The sequence below is a fragment of the Anguilla rostrata genome, chromosome 3 (genome assembly GCF_018555375.3).
Source record: "Anguilla rostrata isolate EN2019 chromosome 3, ASM1855537v3, whole genome shotgun sequence".
Lineage (NCBI taxonomy): Eukaryota > Metazoa > Chordata > Actinopteri > Anguilliformes > Anguillidae > Anguilla > Anguilla rostrata.
This window is the reverse complement of record NC_057935.1, coordinates 23,736,659-23,760,219: the sequence shown is the minus strand read 5'-3', so window position 1 is coordinate 23,760,219 and position 23,561 is coordinate 23,736,659. Positions and strand designations below refer to the sequence as shown.

At 37.5% G+C, this 23,561-nt stretch overlaps 1 protein-coding gene across 1 annotated transcript in view; it reads right to left on the bottom strand.

The window, feature by feature from the left end:
• Positions 1–23,561, bottom strand: part of LOC135250526 (dachshund homolog 1-like) — a 102,557-nt gene that overhangs the window by 36,771 nt on the left and 42,225 nt on the right. The window contains exons 2-3 of the mRNA XM_064326882.1: positions 11,924–12,039; positions 5,656–5,805 (exon numbers count right to left, since the gene is read on the bottom strand). Coding sequence (XP_064182952.1) covers positions 5,656–5,805; positions 11,924–12,039 — 266 coding nt within the window. The remainder of the gene's footprint in view (positions 1–5,655; positions 5,806–11,923; positions 12,040–23,561) is intronic.

Genomic DNA, 23,561 nt, shown 5'->3' with positions numbered 1-23,561 from the left:
TAAAAATACGTGCTCAAAATAAAATAAACCAGACAGTTGAAATTGCAGCTCAGGGCTGTCAAAACATTCACTGCTTATGGCAACCTGTCTATTTTTTTCCTTAATCACTTACACTCTTTGTATGGATCCCCTCCTGAATGATGGGAAGTTTTCAGAACCTTTATTCTCTGACATTTTTGTCCACCCTGATGTTCCCCCCCCCCACCAGAAACAGGAACAATATTAACTGGCTGACTTAAAAGAAGGGTTGATTCCCAACATGAGAACACACATAATTGCCCGTAATTGCTCGAAAATGAAGATGAATGGGACAAAGAGATGAGGACCAATTAGCTCCTCTGAGCTTACAGCTGTGGACTCAATTCAGTTATCTCTCTGGAGCATCGACCTCCTATGGCAAGGGGGTCTGACAGACAAAATGGGATGACCCTGTGCACCATGCAATGACGTCCTCTTTCTTTCTCTCCCTCTCTCTCTCTTCCTCTGTCGCTCCCTCTCCCTCCTGTTTTTTATACCTCCCTCGCAGCAGACACCTGGTGGAGCTTCTGCCGCAGATCTCCGTTTCTCCCCTCCTCCAAAGAAAATCGGTTTGTTACACCCTGCATCATCTGCCTGATGATACACGCAATTCCCCCATCTAATTACAAAGAGGATTTGAGCTCCATTAAAGTTTCCGTGGCACAGAATCAAGATTTGAAATGGCACCCAGTGGCCACAGAGTAAGATTTCTCTTTCTCCTTCCTCCTTTTTTTTAATCTTTTCTCAAGGTCTCACAAACACACTTTACTTCATAAAGGCATTTCTTCACCTGAAACAGAGAGGTGTCTGTAAACATGAGATCTGTACTGTTATCAGACTTCTTTTAAGGATTCTGGTTAAGGTCAACTTAACAGTAGGCAAGTGAGCACTATTTACTCATCTCTAAGTCAGGAAATTACATCTTTTGATTTCATGAGTAGTTCCAGGAATTTTCATGAACATCCATGGAAATAACCACACTGTACACCCAGAGCGCCATCTTCTCTTGAGTACATTATTAAAATCATGGGGGGATTAAATACCAATCTATCCATTTAACTGTAGATAAAATCATGTGTTTGTCTCTCAGGCTGTTGCATGGATCAAAGTCAGTCTGCAACTCTAAATAATTGCCATTAACCTGTTATAGTTGATAAGGCTGATGCAAATGGACAAGTGTGATTGCACTGGATATTCAATTAGTGGAGAAAATGACAGTTTTTTATTTATTTACACAATGACATGAGTGATTTATCTCCAGCACTGAACAACATGGTGCATGGGCACAGTCAATGGCGCATCGCAGATGTGCACTGGGTGTGGCTGCTAGATTTTGGTATTTTTGTGACCAGAGGTGAGGAGCGCACCGCTCAAAGCATGAAAAATGGGCTGGATTAGGCTGAGTATATTATCAGTGGGTGTGTTGTAGCTAGGTTCAATCATAGATTAAATTACTTCCCTCAAAAAGTCGCACACTTTGCAACTTGCGTACTGTCAATTTCCACGGTCTACTTGCATACAAACCCTAACATCCACAAATGGTTGTCAATTAGTCAAGAAAACACACCATGAATATGATGAGAATCAATATCTTTTTAAGAATACTCAAATGCATTATTGAAAAGCCAGATTTATTAAACATTGTAATTGCAAATTTGTGAATGAAAATATCTGAAAAATGACTATTCTCAATTCAGATTATTATTACAATTCTATTCTAGGGATAACCAGGAAATAAGACACATCCATTACCTTAATGTTTTTTTTTTCATTTGGTTTTGCACAAATCCAGAAATCTGCTGACATATCAAACATGTTTATGAAACGAAACTACTCCCCTTAAAAAAAGAATAATTTAAGTCGCAATGATTTGATGAAGAGATGAGATGTTCTTCCGAGGAGCATGGATAGAGATCGCAATGTTAGCCCTCCTTATTGCATGCATGTTCTGTCTGCCACCCTGTCACACAAGAGTGCTTGACATAAACAAGATTGCAGCGGTATCCGGCAATCAATATCAGGATGGCTTCAGCACCCAACGTCATTTGTCTCCGCATCTATCCTTTGACCAGACCGAGCATTCAGTCAAACTCATAAATCTGGGGCGATTTAAATCCAGGAACGGGCAGCAGCTCACTTTAATGATTTATTTTGAGCGTTTCTGGGAGCGAGAGATTTGTCCAAATGCGGTGACGGGGTCACCTTCAAACGCCTGCTCGCGCATCTTCGGCCCGTTCATCTCCATGCCAACAAGCTCCTCATCTGCTCGAGCAAATATAATATTCAAAGAGCCCGAGCGATTGTGGATGAGTGAGGGAAGCATTGCTGCTGTGTACTTAACCCAGAGTGCTAATGCCTTCATTTCCGCACTTTCACTCACTGTTTTAACAGCATAATCACATGGATGGGAGGCCATGTTTTTGACCACATGATCTGGTCCTCGGGCCTTTGGATTGCTAAATCTCTGTATAGACCTTGCTTTCAAAATATAAGGCGCCAAACACTTCCAGCAATTCCAACTTGTATTCCACACTTTCAGGACCTTTGATGTTATGGAGCAAGTATGGGATGGAACGTGTTTACAATTTTACATTACAGTATATTTGCAAGGTGAAGCAGTAAAAAATGCAACATAATTCCAGAGAAAAGATTAGATAAATGGCATATATTCAACATGCTCATATTTCTCCATATTCTTCCAGTCAGCTTAACTTTCATGTGTTATCCACTGCCACACCTATGTAGATTTAGTCAGGATACAAAATAAGTTGTTTGCATTTCATATGTGAACTTTAGGATTTCAATATTGTCAGTGCATTTCCAGTTAAAAGAATTTCAGATGAAGTATCATTATTATCTATTTGTATGTAATGTTTTTGTGGGTTAATAATGAATCTGGAAAGAACAACAATACACATCCAGCTTTCTTGTATCACTCAGAAGAAAGGATTCCAAAAGGCTCCTCTGTGTCTCCACAGGGGAACCCTATCTAGTTCAAGGGTTCTTTGTCAGGCAAAACTATTCAATCTGGCAGCTTTCACACTTTTCACACATACCATAGGGGGTTCCATAAGGAACTAAAATGTATAGAAGATATTCAGTGACTTCATTAAATGCAATCGCTGCAGTGGCTCATTGTGAAATTTAATACATATGTGCATTTGATTTTTACATAATGATGTGCATTTATCACATTATAATTAAAAACAAAAAGCAGATTGCATTGTATTTCAGTGCATGTTCTGTCAATAACACTCATACTGAAATACAACACGGGGTGCATTTTCTTTCAACGTCAGTTCTCGTGACAAGGCTAAATGTAATATACACCATCGGATTTTGCTCTGTGACCACTGGGTGCTGAACAGAATGTGACACAATTCAAAGCAATCCTCATCATTGTATTTATTGAACTACAGAGTGGTCTTTCATTGCTGTTCAACGTCAGTGTGTGATTTTCATGACAAAATTAAATGCAATACACAAAGGTAGGCCCAAACCAGTGGCAGAACGGGTGGAGGGGTATTCGAGATCGAGATTGTGATGCTGGACCGGGAGGTGGGGGTGGGGGTGGGGGGTTTGTAGTACACCTGCCTCCTGAACACTGTTTCTGATCTGTCGGACAGGGTTCTTCCGTCATTAATGGTAGAGGTCTTCCTTGGCCTAAGAGACCCATTGCATTTACAGAGCACACCAATGCACCTCCTTTTAGACCAGCAGATCACAGTTGCTGAATCACTGAACTCAGGGGAAAAAGAGAGCATTGGTGAACTCTGTAAATGCAATGGGCCTGGTTCAGTGTTGATGGCGCTTGACCCACTGTCTTTTCTTCTTGTTAGCAGCGCATAGCTAGGGCTTTTTCACAGATACACATCTTTTCAGACCAGCAGATCCTAGGTGCGATTTCACTGTATTCAGAAGAACCTCTCTAGTTGCATTGAGTTATTCCTGTACTTGTGGTGCAGTTTTACTATGATCTCTCTTGTCAGACAACACAAGATATTTGTCCACTACCTCTTGATCTTCCTGGTCTGCTCCTGTTAACATTACTGCCCATCAGCTGGAGTGTGTACTGAACACTGCACCTGGAAATCTTAAGCTTCTTTGCAATTTCTCACTGCGAGTAACCTTCTTGCCACAATGTTTACTTGTCCCTGCACACCTAAGCCTAACTCCTTCTTCTTTTTAGTGCCTATTTTACTTGCACTACAGGCTAAAGGTAGTTGGCTACCTGGGGTTAAAATAAATAAATAAATAAATAAATAAATAAATAACTTAAGGTAGATGAGATTTAACTCAATTTAATTACCCCTGCACCTCCCTCCCAGATCTCCACCTCCCACGTAGCAAAATGATTGGACAGACTTTCCATAATTAATTTAATTGTAATTAAAGCCAAAGGAGGCTATTTTAAGAGTAATGTTGTGTCTGAGATGTTCACTTGTTAAATAAAGGTAAAACAGACAGAAAAAAAAGTGATACAAATTGGAACAAGACGCCATAGCGTCATGTTCTTGTTGATCCCATTGTTCATGGTGATTAATCGTGACAAGTGAATTAATACTAACACATTAGTAATAGATGGCATAGGTAACTCAAGATGCTATCATGCTGATATAATTCCACCAAATTATTTTGACTACATTATTTGACTTTGCTATTAATACAGTTATTAAAAAGGTTATTAGTAGTATTTCCATCCTTGCATAAAGACGATGACAAAAACTAATCATACATTAATAAATACGTGTACATCAAATAAATAATGAGGATAGTTTAATTAATTTAATTAGCTCTTAAATGAGCTTGTCTTTGCCCATATTTGTGCTCTTTCTGACACCAATGTCATTACATGAATTATCAGTAGTCAATGGGGTGGGGGGGGGCATTGGGTCAAATTCCATGCGGCACCCAGTGGTCACAGAGCGAAATGCAATGCATGCTGAAAAACAATACACCCCGGATTGTATTTCAGTATGAGTGCTATTGACAGAGCATGCAATTAAATAAAATGCAATATGCGTTTTGTTTTTAATTATGGTGTGCTAAATGCGTATCATATTTGCGTGAAGGAAATGCAAATACGTATTACATTTCACTATGCACCATTGTAGGGATTGTATTTCATTATTGTATTCAATTCATGGATTCACTGAAAAACTCCCCTATAGAGATAGGTCAAAGAACCTTTTTTTTCTGAGAGTGTATGTACTGAGCAGATGAAAGTAGATAGAATGCAATGCACTATACAACGCTACCCACATATGATTTACACTATCATGCTCACCTGTGAGACTACACTATAAATGAACATTCTGATATGTGATTCACAGACTTGGCGAATATCCAATGGAGATGAAATGTCATCTTTGGGAGCACTGTTAGTGCGTGAGCAGTTCTATTTTCTCCGCAAGACAGAATCTGAGCTATTGCTTTGTTTCTGTTCACGTGTATGTTTTTCTGACAAAACTGAATTTGAAAGTTTTTTTTTTTTAATGACAAAATGATTTGGCCCAGGGACAATCGGATGTGGTTTCAAGTGTATGACATTTCAAGCTTTGTTAGAGGGTGTAAAGAATATACAGTTAAGGTGTAGGGGGGTAGGGGTGCTTTGTTTGGGGTGGGGGGGGTACTCACCCACGCTGCAGCCGTAGTCCCCGTTCTCGTCGGCTCCGTGCTGGTTACTGCTGCCATGGTAGTTGCCCATGACTTCCAGCTTGATCTTCTTTACCTTCATGGCCTCGACAAGGGCAGCATTTGTCGCAGCTGCTGCTGCAGCCGCTGCAGCTGAGAGAGAGAGAGAGAAAGAGAGAGAGGCTGGTTAAATAGGTAAGCATTTATGTACAGTGAGCTTCGTAGTGTTTAGGTCAGACATATTTTTTCTTAAATTGGCTCTGTGCGCCACAATTTTAGATTAGTAACCAAAAAATATGTATATGGTTGAAGTGCACTTTCTCACTCTCCCTTTTATTCAAGGGAATTTTTATACATATATAGTGGTATATAGTGAGCTTGGGACAAAAACATTTTTTTCTTGATATGGCTCTGTACTCCACAATTTTACATTTGTAATGAAACAATTGACATGTGGTTAAAGTGCAAATACATAGCCACCCATTTCAGTGCACAAGAATGTTTGGGACATTAATGTTTTGTAAATGAAAGTGGTCACATTTAGTACTTTGCGTGTAATGACGTGCTTGATGTCTATGACCCACAGGCATCACCAGGCGCTGAGTACCTGTTAGGAACATCATTAAAAACAAAGAGAGCTCTAGTGAGCTCAGAAAACAGAAAGAGTCTGGAAGCCAAGGAAGACCTCTACAGTTGATGACCAAATAATTCTCACCATAATAAAAAAGAAACACCCAAACAGCTGTCCAATAGTTCAGAAACACTCTTTAGGAGGTAGGTGTTAATGTGTCAGTGACTAATGTCCACAGAATTCACACACAGATATACAGAGATATGCATATATATATATATATATGTGTGTGTGTGTGTGTGTGTGTGTGTGTGTGAGAGAGATAGAGCGAGAGAAAGAGAGAGAGATGGTATTTTGTGTTGCTGTGGATTTGTGTTCCCAAGCCTGAAGCAAAGGTAATACAACCCAATAAAGCTGTTAAAAGCTCTAAGACATTTAGGAGAAATGATCGTTGTGGTTATTAACATGATACATTGCAGTGTATACATTTTCATGAGTTTCTGAAAGTAGCCTGAGGAGAAACACTGTAACACCAAAAAAATAAAAAATCTAAACGTGCATATCTGTTTTAATTATTGCTAAATAAAGTATGCAAGACATGGCTTATTTCCTACATCATGAACAACTGTGTTTCTATACATTTTAGTTTATCTGTCAATGTAGAATCAATTCTATTGGTGACAGAGAAACCTACATGAATTTACAAATTACCACTGTTTTACACAGTCTTTGTGCCCATGTGTAGATTTGTCCAGTTGTATGTGTGTTTGCATGTATCACAATGGCAATGCATTTCTCATCACAATAAAAAGCTAGAGAGACAGATTTTGATTGCATATTTTGAGCATACATCGCATTTAAGTACAGCCCATAAAAGACATTTCTCTAGTCAAAGCTCATCTCAAAAATGCGCTAGTTTTTGCACAAAGGGCATCAAATTTCCAACTCTCACCTTGATGGCCATGATAGGGTTGCTCTTTTGTATTTGATTAAGTTAAAAGGGCAGCTACAGGGCATCGGAAAAAGCACAAAAGTGTAATTTTCCATTCTCCAGCTAAGACTTAGAAGACTACAGCGTTTCAGCTTTTAAAAAAGGCAAATGAAGGCAAATGTCTGTGTTAAATAAAGAAAAAGAAAAGTTGTTCATATCTAACTCTAGGTTTGCACTATTTATTTCTGGCTAAACTCTCTCTCTAGCAGATGTCACCGACGTGTCAGAGGAGGATGAGGGTGTTAGAGCACTAATGCCAGGATTGATGTATCCGCAGAAAAGCTGCACCTCAAGTCAGCAAACCAGTCAGCACCCTCTGGCCTTTAGAACAAGTGTTTTTTTTTTGTTTTTTTTTCCCCAAAAGTACCTCTCATCTAACCGCATGGATTTAATAAACAGTCAGATTTTATAATATTACTATTATTATCATCATCATCATCAACACAGAATCCAGACAGAGCATCACACACAATACATGATGTTCAAGGCTTGACCGTTTTTTTTTTGGTTTTTTTTTTCCACCATTTGTTTCTGTTAAAACTTTTTAAAAGTGTAATCTACTCTTGTCGGAATTCACTGAGCCAGAGGAGGGTTAAGAATCTGTTCTCAAATTGGACCTACAAGGGCATGTAAATAGTTGTATGACTTTTTTTTAAGTCATCATAAACATTATGGGAAAAACCTGGTTTAATTAACAAAATTAACTAAATATTTTCTTCGTTTTGCAAGATAATACTCACCCCACTGTTATAAGAAATATTTAGTAAACATTGCAGGCTCTACTGTCTTAATCATTGATCACTGTAATGGCATACAGATAGTCACAAGTTTATCCTACAAATGCACTGAATCATTCTCTTTTATGCACTTAAACACCATTGGAAAATACTTGTGTGAGTCATTTCATTTCTTGAGGGTTTTTAGTTCCATTTTGAGCTCTACTTACCAAGGTTAAAAAAAATGTTACCTTTCACACATTAATCTGTGACTGCCATAAAAGCTATTAGACCTGCATGTCACAAGACACCCTCTGACTCATAAATATCGCATCACTTCATGTATGTTTCACTGACATGACTCAAGTGCAGCTATTAGCTGTGCATACTGTAACTAGCCAGTGTACAGAGAGCAACATATTGAACATGTGGACATGGAATGAAGCACATTCTGTACCTGAAATTAATGCATGGTTGGCTTTTCAAATTACACAGGGCTTTCTTTTCAAGAAAGCCATACTTATCAGTACTCTTACTTACTGGGGCCAAAAAAAAGAATAGCCGGGTCATAGTGTATATGGGTGCGGATCTTTGCATATAGTAAATGCTATGGTAATATCAGCCTGGAATTCTCTAACATTTCGTAACCTGCAATCAACAATGTCCTGACAATGTTATAAAAATGTGTTGTCAGAACGTTACAGGAACATTTCTGAGAAAACATTTTGCACCTTGCAGTCAGCATGTTCTATCTTTGTTAACATGTAACATGACAGGGACATTCCTGGAAAAACCATTTTGTAACCTTCCATCAACAACATCCTGACAACATTCTAAAAATGTTGTAGTCAGAACATGCCATCTTTGTTGAATGAAGTCCATTCAAAACAATGAATTTACCCTGGCCAAATTATATTTTGGACAGTACTTAAAAAAAAAAAAAAAAAAAAAGTCTTCACACTGAACTAATTATTCTCCAGGGACATTTTTTTTTCGTTTAGCCCAACATAAGATATAAGTTTTTTTCTTCATTTTTATTCCCATTCATTCACATTTTTGTACCCACCTACATTTGTGTCTCTGGTGGCAAAAAGCCCCATAGTCGAGCATGGCAGCTCTATGGCAGGCTTCATGTGCCAGTGAGCAGCTCCCATAGGAATCCCTGGAACCGGTAAGTGGAAGTAGTCTCCAGTTCTTATGTATACTGTATCTCCATGCCTTGGACAGAGTCAGTGTGACTGGCGGCTACTGTCAGTGTGCCTGTCTGCTGCCTGTGCACGCCGGAACTAGACATAACAGTCTCCCACTGTTATATTCGTTTGCAGTGACAGAATTATTCAAATTTTGAGAAGTTAGCCTGATTTATTATAAGTTAGCATTTTGTCTCTCCCATGTAATGTCAATTCATCATCAGAGTTTTGAAATTTTGAGGTCTCATTCAGATGGAATAAAGTGTACAGCCATGGAAGTAAAAAAAAAAAAAAAAGCATGCCTGTCTTAAAATGACCAACAGAACGAGATTTCCTGTGTCAGGATCCGTTGGATTTAAATTGAGTTTATGTTTGTGCAAATACAGTATACGTTTTTAATGCTAATTATTAGGGGGGGGGCACAACATAAGTCATAACATAGCTTTACCCAAATCAGTATTTGAGAAGGCTGTGAAATTCCATTGGAATGGCATCGAGAGTGGCAGCAAAAAAAAGTAAATAAGGGTTGCCAAAGTAAGACAGCCTGGATACTAAGACATATTTTTATATTAGGCCTAATAGATCACGTAATAATCTGCATCAGGCAGTGCAGTTTTTGCATTCATAGTAACAATCATGTTAACAAGAAAAGCCAAATTTGCTTTTTGATTATTTCCCTATTTTTCCACGATATGATTGCATTTTTAAATTGAATATACACTGTTTCACCTTTGAATTACATTCACCATAATGTCTGCACAATGTTATTTATTTATTTTCAAAAGCCTTGACCCAACACATCAATATCACAGGACAAAAAAGGCCTTTCTCCAGTTCTGTTGAGGATGATCAACTTGTTTTTTTTTCTTCCCTAGTCTTTTCTTTATGTTGAGCTAAACTGAGCTGCAGTCTCTGTTCTTCGCGGTCCCCTCTGGCCTTTCGGCTCCTATTTCCACAAAGACACTGATAGCATGACCTCTGGCGCACATGAAAGCTGAGGGAAAGTGATTCTGCCTCCCCTAGTTGAAAGCACCAGCCTCGCGTCTGTGAGGCCCCATTGTTCCTGATTGCTTATACTACGGCTTCTTTTGAATTTCAAACGCAACTCCAAAACTCACTTTTTGTTCCAAACACTGGCATCTGGTATTTGGACGAAGCAAGAGAGGAGCAGGAGATGAGAACCCCATGATAACGAGAAGTGAACTTGTGTTCCTGAACACCAAATCAGTTTAGCGAAAAGTGTATTTCGGCACGGCGATACTCGATTTCCACTCGACATGCTGCGAAATGTGCAAATTGGTCAAAAACATTTGAAGGCAGCGATATTACAAATACCCAATTAAACGGTATAATCAGCCTTGTGGAAAAGGATTCAAACATTCAAACTAATTGTTAAAATAACAGTTAATGTAAGTTGATGCAATATCTGCTACAGCACATTATTAAGATGCAACTGAAAGCTAATACAATGACCAGGCCATTTCCCAGTATAGACTTAAAGCCGTGACTGTGTAACCTGCTACAGCTAGAGAGCAAACGCATTAGCTGGAATACGACATGCTTCAGGCTAAATTACAGCACAAATGGTTGCTGCTGGTACTTTCTGCGCTAATGGCCTACATCACTATGGCCTAATCGGGATAATTAAAATTGACTCCAGGCCTAATGCAACATACAGTGATATAAACTGCTGGGTAACCGTTTCACTCTGATCCATTCTCCTTTTATTTAAAAAAAAAATGTATTTTATTATTATTATTATTATTTTCTGGGCAATTATTGAGATTTAAAAAAAAAAATCATTCCAGTCATACTATCATTTTTACACACAATGGAAACCACATTCCAAACCTGAATGGAAATCTCAAGCTTTTTATAGATTTTACTAGGTGTTGAATGTAAGATATTCTAACTGGCTTTGATAGTGTTTGTTATTCATCAAATTGTTCAGTGGAAAATCAACTCTTTTACCCTTTACCCCTAATAGAGAGGACAAGTGGCCAAACTGAGTTCATTTTTACTCTGAGCCACAGGACTTGCAGTTCATTTAGCACTTATTTGTTTCATTGAAGCAGTTTATTACACTTAAACTCACCGCACATGGTTTCTTGAGGTCATATTTCCACACATTTAGGCATTTCATGTATACTGCTGGAATCAGTTGAGGTTAAGTACTCTGCTCAGAAGTACAACGGCAGTGTTCCAGCTGGGAATCTAACCCACCACCATTAAGCCAGAAGCCCAGTCCTAACCAGATGCCACACTGTCGCCCAGGAAGCTGGCTGTTGTGACTGGAGGTAACTTGAGAGGCCTAACGAACCCAGACAGACAGTAAATACAGTACGCGTATGAACTAAACATCAACTGAGAATAAAGTTTTGTTGTGTGGTTGTGAGTTATATTTACCTGTAACTGTACATTTTTAAAATAATAAAACTATTATATTAACAGCGCCTATTAGAGGTGTCAATTATCCTGATGAAACCCAGAAATTATTATTTTTTTGTTCCTGTAGGGGACATGAGTCTTTGTTCTTAATCACAAGAACCATATATTTCACCATAATAAAACGTACACTATAAGGGACATTAAATAAAAATGAAAAATAAATAAATAAATACACTTGCATTATGTCAAACAACTTAAATACTTTTTTTTCACACAAGCTATTCCAAAAAAGGCTTTACTTATGACTTTGCAGGGTGGGAAACAACAGGCTTCTTGGGAGCTCAACAGAGCTGTTTCTGTCATATAGAACTCTACTTTTGAAAGTGAGCGGAGAAGAGAAGGACCCCAAATGTACCTGTGGGAGGGATGATTCCTGATGACATAAGGCTGGGTACAGTGTGTGGCATCATGTGGGGGTTCTCTGGAGAAGTGACGCCCTGTGTTCTCTTTGGAGGTCTCCCAGGTCTGGAGCTGCACGAAAGAGGGAGGAGAGACTTTATTAAACACAAAAAAACAACAGAGAGAGGGAGAGTGAGAAAGAGAGAGAGAGGGAGAGAGAGAGACAGAGAGAGATAGAAGAGAGAGAGAGAAGAGAGAAAGAAAGAGAATATAAATAACATCCTGGCCACTTTAGAATGCAATTCTATTGCAAAGGGCTAATATTTACGCAAAAACAAATCTCTTTTCAAGGGTAGTTGCTTTCCACAGGTCAATATGGAAGAGTTCCACTTCCAGTAATTAGATTACATGGTGAATTCATTCCCTTTATTGGAGATCAACCACTTTTTGATGCATAATTCATAGGCAGCACCTCGTTACCTACAACGCCCAGCACTATTAGAATGACCTCATTTACATATGCTACAATCCAGCACGCGGTGCTCAGGTTTGAAATTGCATGTTAACTTGTTATAATTATTGCAATCGGGCCACTATTGATTTATGAGCCGGATATGTTCAGCCCTTTGTAATGAATGATGCCTCATAGTTCTGCGGAAAATTAAAAGGCAATGTCTGCCTACGGATAATGTTCGGCTTGTTTGATATAAGGCTGGGGTTAACTGAGAGACGGTGTGAAAGAGGAAGTAAAACCCGCAGTGTCGATACATGCCTTATGGGATGTTTTATTACATCATTATTAATGGCCGTTCTCATGAAACGACCAGTAGGGGTACATACTTAATGTGATGTAAAAACGTCTTCAGAATGTGTTCATTTCCATTTTTATATCTCTATTTAAGGTTATGAATTAATCAGTCAGCCTTGGGTTGTCCACCTTGTGGAAGCATTATTGCTGACACAACTGAGAAGTAATCTTAATTAAGCACAATGCGAAGTTGTAGAAAACAAGTTTGAATGATCCTGCCATTTTGAAATAACATGAAGATGTATCTCTTGTCAATCATCTATAATTCCATGATATGTACAGCACAAAAAATGCCATATTTATTTTGCAAGTCAGACAACCCATATGTTCAATCGCTAAGGCGAGAGAAAAGCGTGATGAATAACCTTAATTTCCAAGGAAAAAAATACTGCAGAAATACACAAAGAAAATATGGTGAATAAAATGTGTAAATTCATAATTCAGCCATGAACTAAAATTCAAAGAATCCATACAAATACACATGTACAAAAAAACCATTACCACATTATTTACAGTGTTGCTTTCATATAATTATAGCACACGGCTTATTTTAACAAATAATATAAACCAAAAAGCTATGCTTTGTATGTACTGGAAAAAAAAAAAAAAAAAAAAAAAATTGCAAAAATATCATATGCTTGGGGAATATATAACAATAGCAAGATTTAATATGGGAATTTAAGTCATGTAGCCAAGACAAGAGGATTGAAGAAAAAAAAAAAAAAAAAAAAAAAACAGGATGGCCAATATACATATTTTTACAGTATAGAGTCAATCAATAGGTATTTTCAAAGGCCTTACAGGAAGCTCCTCCCTTAGACATGTTTTCAAGGGAAAAGTATGACAAGGCTAATGTTGTGGGTCATGAGAGGAACCCAGGCTAGACTACGCCCAAACAGTCTGGCTGGCTGTTAAGCAAAGGATGCTGGGTTTCTAAACAGCCTGGCACTGGGATATTACAGATTGAGATATAAGAGATATAACATAAGACTGAATGTTGAGTCCATTGGTGATACTCTATGCTGCCTCTGTATTTTAAAAAGGCAGCAACATATACATCCATTACAGAGCCTGTGATTATTGATGTGTCTTTACTATATTTTTATACATTTAATTCAATCTTGCATGTATAATTTTACAAAGGACTCAGCCTTTTCTTATTTTAAATCAAGCTTGTAATATACCCACAATGACTAATCAAAAGTAAATTTATTGAGGTAACTACATGTAGCAAAAGTAAATAGTAAAAGGAAATACAACAAACTCAGTTTCACCTAATGTTAAAATGTAAATAAGTATTGATTAATCCATACAGCTGAGTAGATGTGCACACTAGAATGCACTCTCTGCAGCAATGAGATGGGGCTATAAATACAATATGGAATTCCAAGCTAGGGCAAAAGTAACAGGGGGATAAAATAAGTTGTTAAAAAAAGCATTAAGCTTATTAAGTGTTTTCCTTTCTCATAACTGTTGAGGAATTAGGGCTTTTTTTCCTGAAAAAAGATCAGATAAATAATGAGTTCTCTATTCACAACTTCAATTCAGGAAACAAAACAGACCACATTCGCTCCAGGGTCCTAATCTAGGAAAGAATGTCACAAATGTAGACTTCCTCCTTTTATAGCTTTGCAAACACGGTGGAAAGAAAATAGTGATTAACTTTCCCTGAACCTTGTTTCCATTACTTGGTTCATGTTGACCCATAAGACCAAGATGGAACCTACAGTATATCTGATACAATGAAAGCTGAGAGCTAAGTGGTTACAGTCAAATGATCCAATCCACACTTTCGCACTCTCAGATAGGGAGGTAAAGATACACTCAACTCACAATTAGTTACGAAACGTGATACAGGGTTCATTTTTCAATGTAATCACAATATTTTTTTAACAAAGTTTGAATGGAAACAAATTATGACAACAGAAGACTCATTTATTCCTGAGTCATAAAATGTGTTTTTATGTTTAACCATTTATTTCTTTTTTATTTTGTAAACAAAATGTACAGTGATCAGTGCAAATACAAATAATTTTGAAAAGCAGATATAATGTCTAAATAAAGTTAAACAGCAATAAAAATAACATTTCTAAACAATAATGTCCTCATTACAACAAATAAAAAAATCCTCATTTCTTCAATGACTAGAAACTGATTTTCTGTTTCTAGCTTTTCCCCCCAACAAAATCAGCATGCAAACATTTTCAGGCAGCAGCTTGGATCTTTGAGAATTCACAATGTCTCCTGCAGTTGAAAACACACTGTCACAATTGGGACTTAAGTAGCTGGAAATGCAAGGGGCTTTTACCAGAGGGGCAAATATCAAATAAATTAGATTTTTCTTTCCACTATGTCAGTGGACAACAGGAAATAAAAAATAAAATCATATTCCTGCCATCTATAGGATAATCCACTATCGCTCCCTGATTTCACCGACCAGCATCAGTTCAGGTGAGTTCCAGCTTTCGCACAAGTCATAAGTGTTCAGGATCTGTGCAAATATACCAAACATGAAAGATGGGTGAAAAAAATGTGTTGGGTCCAGGACAGTCAGTGGTAGAATTAGAAGCTTCGGACAATCAGAAGTGTCGTGTACAAGTGGCTCGTATTCAGATGCATTTGAGTGTTCGGTTCCTTTTCGCGGTATTGAGATACAGGCTGTCTTCGATTGTTTGGTGAAACATCTCAGTGATAAGGATGAATGCTCCGCTGCAATTTCCAACACAATACGCAAAAATTTCATTACAGGACGTAACTAGTCCTGTGCGAATTTGGCTAAAGAGTGAATTTTGGTGGCTTAATTGGAATAGATAACCATTATTGTTGATCAGTTTATCATTATCATTATTATTATTATTATTATTATTATTATTATTATTATTATGAATACTAATAATAATAATAATAATTTGTTTTTATTTTTATTTCCCACTGAATCATAAGCATTTAGATTTTGAGTGTTTTAGAATATAATTAAATCACAAAATCTACATAAATAAATAACAGTACACCAATACTAGCCAGTAGAATGTCCACTTAAATGAAATATTTCAGAATGAACAGCACATTATATTTTGGAATAAAGGCTATCAGACCTTTATATTAATCAGCCATTTCCCTTTTTAAACTTATCACACAGAATTCCCAAACTGTTCCTTCTCTTTATCTCTTTCCAGCAGTGAGTAAATAAATTATCTTTTGTTGCACTGAATAGCATTTTCACTGAGGGATTTTCCTGTTTGTTTTTCATTTATTTTATGGTGATAGCTGTTCACGCCTCATTGACTTGTTTTCTGGGGTGCCAACCAGCAGTCAAAACAAGGTCTTACTGACATCTCGCAGGCTCCTTACTGAACACTAAGATGTAGCCAAGCAACAATTTTATTTTAATTTTATTTTGTATACATTAAAAGGATTTTAAGTCTAAATCAGTGGGAGTCCATGGGAACAGGGAATAATTGGGTTTGTCCTGTGTCAGGAGTATTTTGGGTTATATTGACCATGTTTCCTTGTACTACTATTTCATTACAGATAGCTCTTCTAAGCCCCTGTCAAGATTCCACAGTTGTAGTATTTGCAAGATAAGCTTCTCTTTTAAGATAGTGGTAGCTCTTCTATTGACCTGTATGGCAAGCAGTGTGAAAAATTCACTGTTGTCAGAGGCAGCGCACTGGAGTGGTGCATGCACTTTAATTGTACCATTGTTTCGGTTGCTACAGGTAGCTCAGTGGCAATTTTACATATACAAGTAATAATGAAAACTCCCAAGTGCAAAGAAAAAAAAAGATTGAAAATATTTGCAAATTATATTTTCAACAATCAAGATGTGAATATTAGTGATGACTATCAGCATCTTGCAATACACCTTGCTTCAGTTAAGAAGCAAGGTGTATTGCAAGATCTGCTACATGGCTAGAAATCCAACTAATAACATAGCTTGCTTACAACTTCTCAAGTACAAAATACATTTTTAAAGGCATTTTAACATTGTTATTAGAATTAAAAGCTTACAGCTTTACAATTACAGCCGACCAATCAAACTCCTTTTTGAGCCTACAATAGAGTCTAAAAAGTTAGACACAACGGCAAACAGCACCCAAACATTCTGTAGTTCCTGTCTAGTCAATACATCCTCTTCTGAGTTAACAGTTGTTTTACTTTTTTTATATTCCTTTTCTCCGCTTGGCATTTATATTCCTGTAATCAATATCTCAGTCACTGGTGGTTAGGGCCTTGAGTGGACGTGTCAAATGATGATTACGCTTCCCTGAAATAACCAGAAATCATGCTTGAAGCATGGCAACAGGAAATTGGAGAGAACAAGCTATTGTCTTAAACGTATTGCTGCCAAAATAAATGTTATGTCTCATAATATACTTTCTATCCCTTAATTAGGAATTGTTGTGTTATGATTAGCCACTACACAATGCATCCATGTGTCAGTTTCCAAATGGAGTACCACTGACTGGTCACTTATCAGCTTACAATGTGAAGTCATAGTACTCTGCCACATGTTAATTAATGACATGATCCATACAAACATTTCTGAAAAGATCCTCATTAAACAGTTCTGGCAAGAACCCCTTTGGTTTAAATGTCATTAACATTTGTTTTCCGGTAATAATGGAACTGTTTTGACATTGCTGTCTGGACAACCAGGAATTAAGTAAGCAACTTTTCTTGGAAATGTGAGAATGTTAACATGAAAGACCTTTTAAACATGAAACACAGTGAGACCTTTGGCTCTGACTCACACAGGCACACACTCGCAAACACACACGCACACGCATGAACACACACACAACACTTTCTTTGAGTAAATAAAACCATTATACAATGTAATAATTGCCAATGCTTTGGTTAACAAAATAAGGTCTTATCTAATTGTTGGATATTTTCTTGGACTGATCTCATTTTCATGAACTGCAATGCATAGGAGACAAGTCATCAAAACAAGGCTTTAGAAACTTACTAGTCAGGGTGCCTTTGAGGATATTTAATTAAAATCTAATCCTGCATTCATTAAGGCTCACATAAATTAAGCTGTCATTCATAAGATTTATGGATTCCTATTTGCATATTGCATACAATTCATCAATTACTCAAGTATGAAAGGAGCACAGTTCCCTTGGAGCCGTCTGCTACCCTGTCAACACTCGAAATGAGGGAAAGTGCACAACTGTCAGGCATTCAAACAAACTTTTCTCACAATGTCCTCCTCCAGATTAATCTAAGTTTCTAACCATCCCTGACAAGACTGTACACAGTGCATCTGCAGTTTCAATTATTTATCCTGCCCACATGCTTGACTGTTTAATTGCAAACAAATACGAGACAGTGCCACAGCCCTGCCTTAACATTATCCTCAGTGCATATTTTGTCAAAAAAAATAACCTGCATCTGGCTCCATGAGTATGTCTGCTTGGCATTCAGACAGAGTGGAGCCGACAGATTCCTCATACAGGCTACAATGCACAATATGATCTTGGCCTGCGTTTGAAATGGCAATCTTGAATGCATCTAATAGAATATGTAAAGCAAGACTGCTTGAGCCATTATTATTAATGGGCAATAAATAACCTCACAATTAGAATCTCTGGTGATTATAGTCTTTTAATGTCAGCATTTTTTTTTTTTTTCATTTTGCAGAGATGCAGGCTTCTGTGGAATTTAACTGCAGTTAACTGTATCCTTAATTATGTGTTCATTTTGTTGCGGTTATTGGCTGTTACTGATTTTTTTGGTTACTTATATCATGTATGCATTTATTTATTTTTGTTGCTCAGATCACCACAGACTGGATGTTGTGAAAAAATAAAAAAATTAAAAATATAAATTTAAATATGACACTCAAAATTAGGGACAAAACTAGATTGCTGATAAACCCAGGGTTTCTGCAAAGGCATTCAATATAATTTTCAATACGCACACATCCGACAAAGGTGTGTCCACTGCAATGATTAATTATTGATTAATTCCTGGAACCAAGCATATTTCAACAATTATTAGTCAACCCAAATAGTATTTAATCTCTTTCACACTGACAACACTGTAAACAACACAATAAAATGTAGCCTTGAAATAAAACAATTTGCTGAAAATCATTGAGGAGATAGATATTGATTCCGCTTTTTGCTATAACTGAAGAGAAATAAGCAAATGACTACTGACCAGTGCACTGGAAGAAATTCAACATTACATAAAATCAATACCTTTAACATATTAAATGATTAATTAATGACTATGATATAATGTGGTAATTGCACACTTTAAGTTATTGTTAATACTAGGATGCCAACTATTAATTCCAGAATAGCATCTTAATACAACAGCATTACACAACACAGACTTGCCAATACTAGTTTCACATGTTTGTTATTACCCTTTCATACAAATTGGTGACTTGGGATACCATGGGAAATTCAGAAAATAAATCAAGAAGACTGGATTGCCTTTAATGTCCAATTAAATAGGGCAATCACTGATGCAATCACTGTGATCTCGTGGTGCAAGACTGATGGAGAAAACTGAGGAAATATATTCCTCTCTGAGATAAACACAATTTAAGTACAAGCTAAACAGGAAATCCGTAATGATTAACATTAATTGGACCATGAATCAGAATCCTGTGTAAAACATTAAACAAAAATTATCTCCTCTTTATGCTCTTCTTTATCACCATTAATAATTAATGAAATGTTAATAATCCAAGGAGATGCACAGGGATTCGTAGTGGGAAAGGAAGAGGGATGTTTACATAATATGACAGAGATCTCTGTATGGAAAGAGGTTCCGCCAATGCCCCGTTTTTTTTTCTTCCCATGTTCAAAGTCAGAAATAATCCAGCCTATTCCCCTGAGTTCCTTTGCTGAGAGAACTGTTTGCATATTTAGATATTGTTTACGCAGCTCGACTCATCTGCTCTAGATCACTTTAGTGCGGCTCTGATAAATTTCGCCAGCTGCGCTTTAAATACTGCTTAAAATAACACCGTCGCCGCCATAGTTTTATTCCAAAACAACTGTGCCGTAAGCGTGACAGCCAGAGCACTCCTGCAGACAATACGTTGTACGCTATAAGAGGGGGAGAGTCAGAGACCGATTTCTCAGCAGAATCTCTCCTCGTTTATCTCTGTGGTTCTTCCGGAGCGATATCTTGACTACGTGCACAGGGGCCACATAAACAAGACCACAATAAGCACAGCGCTCTGGGGAATGTACGAATGCGAATGTACACGTTCCCTCGCGACTGGTATGGCCTTCACTGTGGTCAGTAGAGAATCCGAATGGGACTTGCCGCATTTAAACTTAGCGAAAGGTTATTCGTTAAGACAAACCTGGTCTGGCCAGTTAGGATGTTTGCCCTGAATCAAGCAAATTACTTCATAATACAGAGTTGCAGAGGGTTTCATTTTATGTGCTTAAAAGACCACAGTAGTCCCTTTAAAACTGTCATGGAAGGTTACTGTTCATCTAGGTATAACAAAGCCAAACTGGCTGGGTCCTAGTGATTGCACTCTTTATATACAGCTTTAACAAGATCCATGTCCATATTACATTATATAACAATACATTACATATTCACATTTTGATAAATTGTTTGCAACATCCCTCGGGCTAAATCCTTCAACTCTATCTTCTAATAACTCGTAGGCAAAAGGAGAACTGACAGTATGATGAATATCACAACAGACAGCTTCAATATGACACAATTTTGCCAGATCAATATCTCACTGCAATATGCGGGGGGAAAGAGGAGCTGATATTAGTCTACACGGTGTATTACAGATGAAGTGCCTTTCGTCTTTCTGCTCTTGCGCTGAACCCGGGCAATGTTTCATAGATGTCTGAAATGGATTATACCTCTCTTACATGCCCAGAAAACTAATCACAGTGGAAGCATCTGTTTCAAATGACCATGGCACACTGAGCCTAAAACTACTTGTACGACATGATTGGAAACTTGAAAATCAGCCGCAAATGACCACAGTATGAATGGTATTCTGATCAATTGATCTGACAACATCACACGTTACATTTAGCAGACACTCTTATCTGGAGCTGCTTACTAAAGTGTATACACAAAGGACATGATTTTCAACAACTTAATCTACTTTAAACACCAGGCGGAACACCTACAGGAATGTCAGCAGACAGAGTGTTTAGTTTCAATTTTTAATAACACTTGCTTGAACTCACTCAGTGTAGTACAACAGAGATTAATTTACAAGTTTAAATGTTTGTAGCATTAAATATCAACCATTAGAGATGCATTTTGATTCACAAGAAAAGAGGAAACTATTGCATGCACTCTATCTGGTTAATATTTCAATTCAAGTCATAATTCTATTCTTTGCAAATACCATTTTGCTAATTCTGTGAGAAAAAGAAAATCAAATAAATTAACTTGCCAAACTGTGTTTATGAGGAAAAAAGACACAGGTATATGGAAATCAAAGTTAAGGGCAAAAATATATTTCATGTAGGCTATCCTTTCTTACATAAGTTATTGTCACAACATGGTAAGTGCACATTTTCAAATTCATATGCCTTCCACACAGTTACAGAATAAGTAAAATACCTCTTCATTCCCATGGACAATTATGATTGCCAAATGCTCTCAAATTATACATGAATGCTTAAACAATATTGAACAACAGTATAATGCATTTTTTTTTTTTTTGTTGCTTTTTTACTTTAGTGTCTATTGCTGCCTTCTGTGGGGTAGCGATGGTGGTGGTGGTAGTGTGTGTGCGTGCATGTGTACCTGTGTTTGTATGCACAAGTGTTTGACGTGTCCTTTGAAGTCAGTTACTCATCTTGCAAATGTAACTGCAAAATACTGACCTGGGTACAATCAACTGACTAATACAATTTCATGTGAACTCGATCGCAATGTAGACAAGAAATACCACACACTGAAACACTTTTAATGCAGAGCAAGTCTGCATCGTCTTTTACAACCTGTTCAAGAATATTTACCACATGTAAGTAATTAGTTACTGAGACTGTTAGTCAGATGATCTGTTTTCAGTCTCCTTACGAGAAATGTCTGGAGTTAGATAATTAATAACGTCTCAGGTGAAAGTCCAACCACCTTCCTTCCGACGCATGGTCCCACATTCCACGCTTTGTTCATCTTATTAAAACCCACCCCACTTGCTGCCTCTTTAAATGAAATCTTTTCACCCCTCACATAAAACCAAAATTAAAATTGCGGTTCCTCAACTGAATCTAATTATTGCCGCTCTGGAAAAGTTCCACTTTGTCCGCTTTTTTTTTTCTTTTTTCCGCTGCTGAGTTGTTCACTCCCACTTGGAAAGTATCCTCCCGGCTCAGCGATGCTTCATGCCGGTGCAATCCTGTTAGAATCTCACCTTGGTCTGCCCTCATCACTGGCTCGCTCAAGCACTAAGTGAGGAGCTAGGGAGTGTTTGCTCATTTCCCAAGTACATTATTTCACTCATTAATCACCAGACTGGAACTTCTGGACAAGCCAGAATCTGTTATGTTGCCTTCAGTGCCCTGCATCTGAAGTCTGATTAGATTTTAAAATGGCCATTTTGGTTTAGTCTAAGAGACACACTGGGGCTATGGAGCCAATACCTGGCAGTAAATAGCCAAAGATGATTAATTTGGGTTAGTGGGCATGCACATAAACACACACATATGGATATACATATATATATATATATATATATATATATACATATGTGTGTGTGTGTGTGTGTGTGTATCATATGCAGCATCTGAAATACCAAAAATAACCTAGAATGAGAATGGTACATTTTCATGCTTGCTTAGAGACAGAAAAAAGTCTAATGTTTTTTTCATTATACCTATTTCTTTCCGATTTGCACAATCAAGCTGCTGGTCCCTTTTACTCCCTTGTCTACCAGTCGAGTTCAGACAGACATTGGTTTTAAGGAGAACGCACCTTAAGCTGTGTGTGCAGGCAGGCTGTGGGCATCCAACAGTGGGTGACTGGAGGGAGGTCACTAGTGCTGAGCGACACATGGACATCCCACCAGCTGAGATCCTTCACTCCCCTACGCTACAGAAAAGTATGTGCCATCCAGCAGGGCAGTCAGACGTGGCTGGCACTGCCACAGTTAGCAATCAATACCACAAAAACACCAAGCTATTTTGTAGTACAGGAGCAGTACAGTACATTTACCATAGAAAAATACTGGAATCTATAAGAATTTATTTCTGTCAGAAGCTCTTTTCCAGGCTGACTTACTAAGTAGAGAAAATACCAATACAAAATATACAGTCAATATGCATGAAACAATCTAACTGGTACTTGTATTTTTAAGCTAAAAAACAAAGCAAAATTGCCACTAAATGCAACACACATAGTATATCCACACAAAACAGTTAGCTGTACCTCACTTTTATGGGCTTCACTTAAACCCTATGGTTTTGTTCCGGTGAAAATTTGAACTATTTGCAACTTTTCTGTGTTAGAAATGTAGTTTCTTCCATCGAATTAAAATGGCACATTTCGCACAATGAGGAAGGCTGAGGCCAAAATGTTTGTGCATGTCATACCTTCATAAATGGATGCAATAAAACAAAAGAATATTCTATTCTAACATTCTAGAGAGTGCTGTCAGTTTTTCTCTTTCATTTATAGTTTGTGGGATTCAGCACCCAATTATCGGTTAATACGCTTGAGTGAGCACGTTTATTCCTATGATTTTCTTTCATATATGAATTTTTCCATACTAGGCATCCTAACATATTGCAGGAATGATAACCATTTTTTTATTTATTTTAGGGGTTTTATTCAAATTGCCTAGTGTGCATTCTAAGGAAAAAGAACCCACAAAAAAAATCTGTGT